At 36.6% G+C, this 8316-nt stretch overlaps 1 protein-coding gene across 1 annotated transcript in view; it reads left to right on the top strand.

Moving 5' to 3' along the window:
* The window catches only part of LOC102496163 (histone demethylase UTY-like), a gene marked incomplete at its 3' end in the record, with an annotated part of 152182 nt that overhangs the window by 137044 nt on the left and 6822 nt on the right, over positions 1-8316 (top strand). The window contains exon 8 of the mRNA XM_027769643.1: positions 7619-7673. Coding sequence (XP_027625444.1) covers positions 7619-7673 — 55 coding nt within the window. The remainder of the gene's footprint in view (positions 1-7618; positions 7674-8316) is intronic.

The following is an 8316-nucleotide window of genomic DNA, read 5'->3' as shown; positions in this document are numbered from 1 at the left end:
GAAAAGGGTTTGGGGGGTGGGCATTCCGCCCGGGGGGGGGGGGGTAATTTCTCACTTTCTGTCTCTTCATCTCTGTCTGTCTGGCGAGCGCACACACCCTATAGCAAAAAAAAAACCGCTCCAAAAAAAGATAAAGGAAAAAAAGAATTGTTTTATTTACTTGTTTATTATTATTTTCCAGTTTTACTAGAGAGAGAAAGAAAGTGAGGGAAAATGAGAAAGCAAGTCACCAGGTCCAGGACTTGAACCATGGTAAGCCATGTGGGAATCCTGCACCTTTAATCACTATGCCATTATGCTACTTGCTGGCCCTGAAGATACTTTTTTTTAAATGTAAGAATCGTATATGTTTATATACCAGATTCATAGAAAATATCTTATAATAAAGAATAACAACAATGAAAATTTACTTTTAGATAAATTATTATTACCAAATTTATTCATAAAAACATAATATGTATCCATGTATTACTGTCCTAATAATTTTTCTTTAATTTAAGCATATTGTTATATATGAATGAAGAACAAGGAAAAATGAGTTTTACTTCTCTTTAAAAAAAAGAAATTGCTTGGAAACATATGAAATATGTATTAAGATACATATTAACATACATATTAAAGGTATCAAGTACATCAGTTTTTATCTACACCTGCTGATTTTTTACTGTTTTACTTTAAAGAAAAGACCAAAATAAAAAATAAAATACCACATTTGAGATTATCAGCTGGTGTAATGGCTACATTGCTGGACTCCCATGTGGTTGACCACGGTTTGAGGCCCGAACTTGGTGGCTTAAACTCTCGCTGGGTGCATGTGCATGTGTGCCCAAGATCTCTAGACGAGAATGGAGGAGAAGGGATTATGGTGTGGCCATCCCTCCAGGGGTGATTTCTTGCTTTCTGTCTTTTGTGTGTGTCTCTCTTTTGGCAGATTCCCGTGTCCTATAGCAAAAACCTCTCTGAAACCAAAAACAAAAACAAAATAGTTTACACTTTTGAACATAAAAGAATTAACAGCTGCAATTTGGGGCCAGCAGGTAGTATGGTGATTATGGTACTGCATTCCCACATGGCCAACTGCAGTTCAAGTTCAGCTTTCTATTCCTCCCTTTCTCTCTCTGTTTCTTTCGAGAGCACATGTGCCCTATACCAAATTAAAATAATAATAATTAATATATAAAATAAGAAAAAAGTGTAATTTTTTAGAACAACTGGAATTCTAAAACAGCAACACTGTACTCAATAAGAAATGTTGCCACTGAAATCAGTTATAAATGTTTACTCTGAAAGATGTTATTATGAAGTTTTCAGACTCAAATTGTGATAAAGTTTATTCATAATTAAATTTAGGGGTCAGAATGTGGAGTGGTAGGTTAAGGGCACCAAACTTCCATATGGCTGACTGTGGTTTAAGTCCTGGACCTGCCTGCTTACTCTCTCACTTTCTCTTTCTCTCCCCTCCACCATATTCTTCCTGTTCAAATTTTAAAATATGAATAAATAAATAAAATTCAATTTAAAAAATTCATTTAATTAAAATAAATTAGGGACCAGCAGATGGCGTGATGCTATTTTGCTGTTCTCCCATATAGTCGACCGAAGTTTGAGTCTCAGACCTGGTGTCTTAAACTTAAGCCATGTGCATGTGCATGTGTTCCCAGTATCCCAAGGGGAGAATGCTGAAGGTATTGTGATGTGGCCATCCCCCCAGGTGGTGATTTCTCACTTTCTGTTTCTCTGTCTGTCTCTTTCTGGCTAGTGTGCGCACCCTGTAGCCAAAATCTCCCCAAAAAAACCCTAAAAAATTAAATTTATGGAATACCTGGAAAAAATATACCAGGTTGAACTGAAACCTGTGGATAGTTTTATAATATGAGGAGCTTTTTTTTTTTTTATATAAACAGAGGCTATTTTTTCAATAAAATTAGGAACTTTAAGATTATCTCTCTTCAGTGTTTTTAACTGTCTCACAGCCTTGAACCCAAGTCCCAAATAATTTCAAATGATGATTGATACTGTTTAGGCAAAAATTCTCAGGTGTCAGTCTTGTATAGTGTATATGGAATTACAATAAAAAGATGACAGAGACCATAGGCAATGCTATTTCCATGGCCAGCACACTCATCACAGTAAACGAAGCACAGAACTAATAACTCAAATGTTGTTCTTCCTTTAGGTCAGTCTGTGCGGGATCGTTAAAGGGGTTGGCAGGTGACATGGTGTCTGGATTCCCAGCTGGCTGGCTGCAGTTTGAGTCTCAGTTTTGGCAGCTTGCCTTCTCACTTTTCTTCTCTCTTTGTTTCTTTCTGGTCAACTTTGGAAAAGTAAAATAAAATAATGATCACTAAAAGTAAATATAATAGTTCTTCTTTAAGAAAAAGAATATCATTAAAGGGACCATTGAATGCCATGATTGTTAGACTTCCATATTGTCAATTGTGGCGGTGTCCTGGAGCTGCAACTTGACGCTGATTCTGGGCATATGTGCATGTGTGCCCAAAGTCCCAAGAAGAGATGAAGGAGAAAGACTTGAGATGTGGGCATTCCCCTCTTGGGGGGGTGATCTCTTACTTTCTGTCTCTCTGTCCTTCTGGTAAGTACCTTCTACAGCAAAAATCTCTCAGAAACAAAGAGAATATCATTAAATCTAGTATTACCCTGCAAAATACCCCCAAAATTTTTAGCTTGACAAAAATGGAAGATGCTGACACTGCTGCACTGCCTCAAATTCCATTTGTAATTTCAATGGAGTAAATAAAACTTAGGTTATTCTTAGTGTAGGCTGATTCATCTTATCTTGGTTGATCTGCAAATTTTTTCTATCATTCAAATGCTTGACTAGGCCAGCATTCATTTCAGAAAGACCTTTCCCATGCCAATTATGACTTCAAAAGGTTCACTTGCTTTTAAAAAAGTTCACCAACTGGAATACTATCCATTTCCTGAGATCAAAGTCCTCTGGAATTTTGTCTTTCGCCTATTTTGCAGATTTTCAGCCCTGTTACCATCAGCAGGCCCTGACACTAACTTCCATCCAAAGCTGATTTCTTTTAACAAGAAGATACTATATTCATGCCAATTATGACTTCAAAAGGTTCACTTGCTTTTAAAAAAGTTCACCAACTGGAATACTATCCATTTCCTGAGATCAAAGTCCTCTGGAATTTTGTCTTTCGCCTATTTTGCAGATTTTCAGCCCTGTTACCATCAGCAGGCCCTGACACTAACTTCCATCCAAAGCTGATTTCTTTTAACAAGAAGATACTATATTTCTATATGGATACTTGTCATTTTAAATGTTAAATAAAAACATGTCTAGCATAATTTTAAATATTTACATTGCAAGTAGGAATGACCCTTTTTTTTTTTTTTTAATAAATAAAAATTTTGAAAGGAGGGAAATTTCCTGAGATCAAAGTCCTCTGGAATTTTGTCTTTCGCCTATTTTGCAGATTTTCAGCCCTGTTACCATCAGCAGGCCCTGACACTAACTTCCATCCAAAGCTGATTTCTTTTAACAAGAAGATACTATAGGTCTATATGGATACTTGTCATTTTAAATGTTAAATAAAAACATGTCTAGCATAATTTTAAATATTTACATTGCAAGTAGGAATGACCCTTTTTTTTTTTTTTTAATAAATGAGTATCTTGAGAGTAGGGACAGAAATACTCTCAACAGTCACTCCATTCCCACTGTCCATAGTCCCAGACTTTCAGCTAACCATGTTCACAGGGTGGTCACACATGACATGTTCAAGTAAACTTGGGATCCCAATCTGTGTCTTCCACATAACTTAAACTTTGCACAGAGGTACTCCTCTGCCTGTATCACTAGGGTTGGGCCTGTAGTTGAATTTTAAAATAATTTGTCCTGTATTTAATGGTATCATAATAGATTGTTTTAATTGTTGGAAATTGGTAGGTGTTGTGAAAATCAGTATTTGTAGGAATATATTATAGAACATTTCTTTAAAAAAAAAGCCCTTTGGGACCAGCAGTTAGCGTAATGGCTCTGTCGCTGGACTCCCATTTAGTCTACTGCGGTTCAAGTCCCTGACCCAGTGGCTTAAACTTATGCCAGGCACGTGTTTGTGCGTGCCTATGATCTTGAGAGTAGAATGGAGGAAAAGGGACTGCGGTGAGAACATCCCCTCTGGGGGGTGATTTCTCACTTTCTGTCTCTGTCTCTCTGGCAAATGCTCGCACCCTATAGCAAAAACCTCTCAAAAAAGAAAATAAGAATAAAAACAACAATGAGATACCACTGAATCCCAGTCAGAATGACTAAGATTTAAAAAAAAAAAAAAAAGGATAGGTGCGGGGGGGGGTGTGGTGAAAGGGGAACTCTCTTATACTGCTGGTGGGAATGTAAATTGGTCCAGCCATTGTGGAGAACAATTTGGAGATTCCTCAAAAATCTACAAATAGAACTACCATATATGATCCAGCAATCCTACTCCTTGGTATCTACCCAAAAGACAGAAGAATACTTAATTGGAAAAGTGCTTGCACATCCATGTTTATTGTGGTACTATTCACAATTGCTAAGTCATGGAAACAACCCAAATTTCCACAAACAGATGAATGGATCAAAAAACTATGAGACATAACTCTATGGAATACTCTTCAGCCATTAAAAAAAAGAAAAAACAAAACAAAACAACAACAACAACAACAAAACTCCAAAACCCTGGCCCTTTGATAGAAGTGGAAGAATATGGAAGACTTACTGCTGAGTGAAGTAAGCCAGGCTATGAAGGAGAGACATTGTATATCCCCACTTAATATATACAGAGTGTCCCCACTCTCATGACTGAAACTAATTTATTAAAGGATATTGAAGCACAGTATATAGATGTGAGTACAAGTATACTGTGTGTGAAAAAGGGTCTGAAGAAGGATATTTAGATGAAATCTAGGGAGGCAAACCATTAATGGCACAATGAGGTGTGGTATTATCTGTTGAAGATATTTTATAGTTTTATCAACTACACTAGGGAGAAATGTTCACCTGTTGAAATACCCACTTTTTTTTTTGAAATACCCATTTTGTAAGACGTATAAATGAAAATGAAATAAAATAAATAGAAATAAATAAATAAAATATATTGGAACAAAAAAATTAACATTAAACTTTCCAAATTTTAAAATAATGAATTAGAGTATGTCTCCTTTAAATATTTATATAACTTAGTATTTTGTACATTTAAAGATTCAAATATCTGAAATTTTTATATAACAACAATGTGGTGCCAGCAGATACATGGTTATTGCACTACTATCCCATATAATTAATAGTTGTTTTTATCCCAGTCCTAGGACTTGAAAATCATACCAATCACATGTGTGTATGTGTCCAAAATCCCAAGGGAAGGGATTTAGGCATGGCCATCTCCCTGAGGGGCGGGTAGTTTGCCACTTTCTTTCTCACTGTCTCTGACCCTCTACAGTGAGTACACCACACCCTGTGGCAAAACCTGAAAAAGAACAGTGTTTTCAATTCTCTCTCATATTCTCCACTCTTAATTAAATCACTGAAATAATTCAATAACATTTTCATTTTCAACAGTAGATTTTGAGTGATAAAAGTTTTATTTACAGTAATAGTTCATTTTAGTTGTATAACCTTTTTTCTTAAGAGAAATTTTTGGTATAGAGTGGATGTGCTTGCTTGAGACAAATCACCAGAGAGAAATCACCCCTTCAAGGGTTGGCCAGGTTGCAATCTCTTTTTCATTTTACTCTGAGGAATTTGGGTACGCACACACTTGTGCTTAGCTTGAGTTTCAAAATGCTGGGTCCCGAACTCAAACTGAAGTCAGCCATGCAGAAGTCTGGCTGCATGGCTGACCTCAGTTAACTTCTATTCCACCTGCTGTCCCGGTGTAACTTTAATTACACAAGCTATTAAACCTGAATCTAGGAAACAAATTAATGTAATGCATATCAACAAGAGAAAAACATTCAAATATTAGTTAAACATCCATACAGGGATTTACAAGAATGTGAAGTCCAAAGAAGTGGTAAAACTAGGCATTGTTATTGTTTTTAGAGAGAAATTATGAATTTATAAAAAATTACTAAATTAACAGGAAAGCGGAATCTCTGTAAGGAAAGGGAAGTTAGTTGAAAGTAAGGTTTTTTAAGAGCTTATACAGGTTTGTTAAAGTCTCAGTTACCAGTCTTCTGCTAATTTTGCCCTGGTTCAATAGGACGTCCTTTTCAGCAGAATCTTTATGGCTTATCACATGTAGGAAAAGACCATTCAAATGGCCTTTTCTCTAGTTTGTCAGTTAATTTAAGCTTTAAATAATCAATTCACCAATTCTGCATATTTTGATACAGTTTATCTTAGCTCTCAATAGCTTTAGTATTTTATGAGACTTTCATAGGCTGCAAAAGAATTTATTCTAGGGACCAGCAGTTAGCCCAATGGCTATTTTCATTTACAACAGTAGATTTTGAGTGATAAAAGTTTTATTTACAGTAATAGTTCATTTTAGTTATATAACCTTTTTTCTTAAGAGAAATTTTTGGTATAGAGTGGATGTGCTTGCTTGAGACAAATCACCAGAGAGAAATCACCCCTTCAAGGGTTGGCCAGGTTGCAATCTCTTTTTCATTTTACTCTGAGGAATTTGGGTACGCACACACTTGTGCTTAGCTTGAGTTTCAAAATGCTGGGTCCCGAACTCAAACTGAAGTCAGCCATGCAGAAGTCTGGCTGCATGGCTGACCTCAGTTAACTTCTATTCCACCTGCTGTCCCGGTGTAACTTTAATTACACAAGCTATTAAACCTGAATCTAGGAAACAAATTAATGTAATGCATATCAACAAGAGAAAAACATTCAAATATTAGTTAAACATCCATACAGGGATTTACAAGAATGTGAAGTCCAAAGAAGTGGTAAAACTAGGCATTGTTATTGTTTTTAGAGAGAAATTATGAATTTATAAAAAATTACTAAATTAACAGGAAAGCGGAATCTCTGTAAGGAAAGGGAAGTTAGTTGAAAGTAAGGTTTTTTAAGAGCTTATACAGGTTTGTTAAAGTCTCAGTTACCAGTCTTCTGCTAATTTTGCCCTGGTTCAATAGGACGTCCTTTTCAGCAGAATCTTTATGGCTTATCACATGTAGGAAAAGACCATTCAAATGGCCTTTTCTCTAGTTTGTCAGTTAATTTTAGTTTTAAATAATCAATTCACCAATTCTGCATATTTTGATACAGTTTATCTTAGCTCTCAATAGCTTTAGTATTTTATGAGACTTTCATAGGCTGCAAAAGAATTTATTCTAGGGACCAGCAGTTAGCCCAATGGCTATGTGTCTGGACTCCCATGTAGTCTACCACGGTTCAAGTCCTGGACCCAGTGACTTAAACTCACGCCAGGTGCGTGTGCGTATGTGCCCAAGATCCCGAGAGGAGAATGGAGGAGAAGGGACTGTGGCGTGGCCATCCCCCCGGGGGGTGATTTCTCGCTTTGTGTGTCTCTCTCTCTGTCTGGTGAGTGCACGCACCCTATAGCAAAAATAAACCTCTCCAAAAACAAAACAATTTATTCTATGCAAGTCTGGATTTTTAATGCACTAATATTTTGCTTTTCTCTTGCAGCATTTTCAGTTAGCTTTGATTGACTGTAATCCTTGTACTTTGTCCACTGCTGAAAGTAAGTATGTTAAGTACTTTTTATTTTGTCTTCTGAGCAAGAACATAGCCATATGAGATTTCAAATAATGACCATAAATGAATTTTGTATCTACTTTTCTTTGTGTCTGTTGGTTATTGGGAATAAAAAACAGAAGGTCTGTGCCTGTGTCAGACACTTTTTAAGATACTTTGGTCTTGGGAACTAGCAGTTAGCGTAATGGCTATGTTGCTGGGCTCCCACGTATTCGACCGTGGTTTGCATCCCAGTCCCAGTGGCTTAAAACTCACGCCAGGCGCGTGTGCGTGCGTGCCCACGATCGCAAGAGGAGAATGGAGGAGAAGGGATTGCCGTGTGACCATCCCCCCTGGGGGGTGATTTCTCACTTTCTGTCTCTGTCTCTTGTCTGTCTGGCGAGCGCATGTGCCCTATAGCAAAAACCTCTCAAAAAAAAAAAAAAAAAAGATGCTGTGGTCTTCTAATTCTTTTGATTTGGGTACTTCTTTTTTAGAAGGCAGTTAACATGACTATTAGATAACTATATAACACTCTGATATTTTATGGAATGCTAACAAACAGTGATTATTTGCATTGTATCAGGTGTTCTTAATCTTTGCTATTTTCTTATGGTTTGTAACTTTTTTTGAGAGCAAGGGAGATTTTC

The sequence above is a fragment of the Tupaia chinensis genome, unplaced genomic scaffold (assembly GCF_000334495.1).
Source record: "Tupaia chinensis unplaced genomic scaffold, TupChi_1.0 Scaffold150112_1, whole genome shotgun sequence".
In the NCBI taxonomy this organism is placed as follows: domain Eukaryota; kingdom Metazoa; phylum Chordata; class Mammalia; order Scandentia; family Tupaiidae; genus Tupaia; species Tupaia belangeri.
This window is presented reverse-complemented; position numbering and strand designations above follow the sequence as displayed.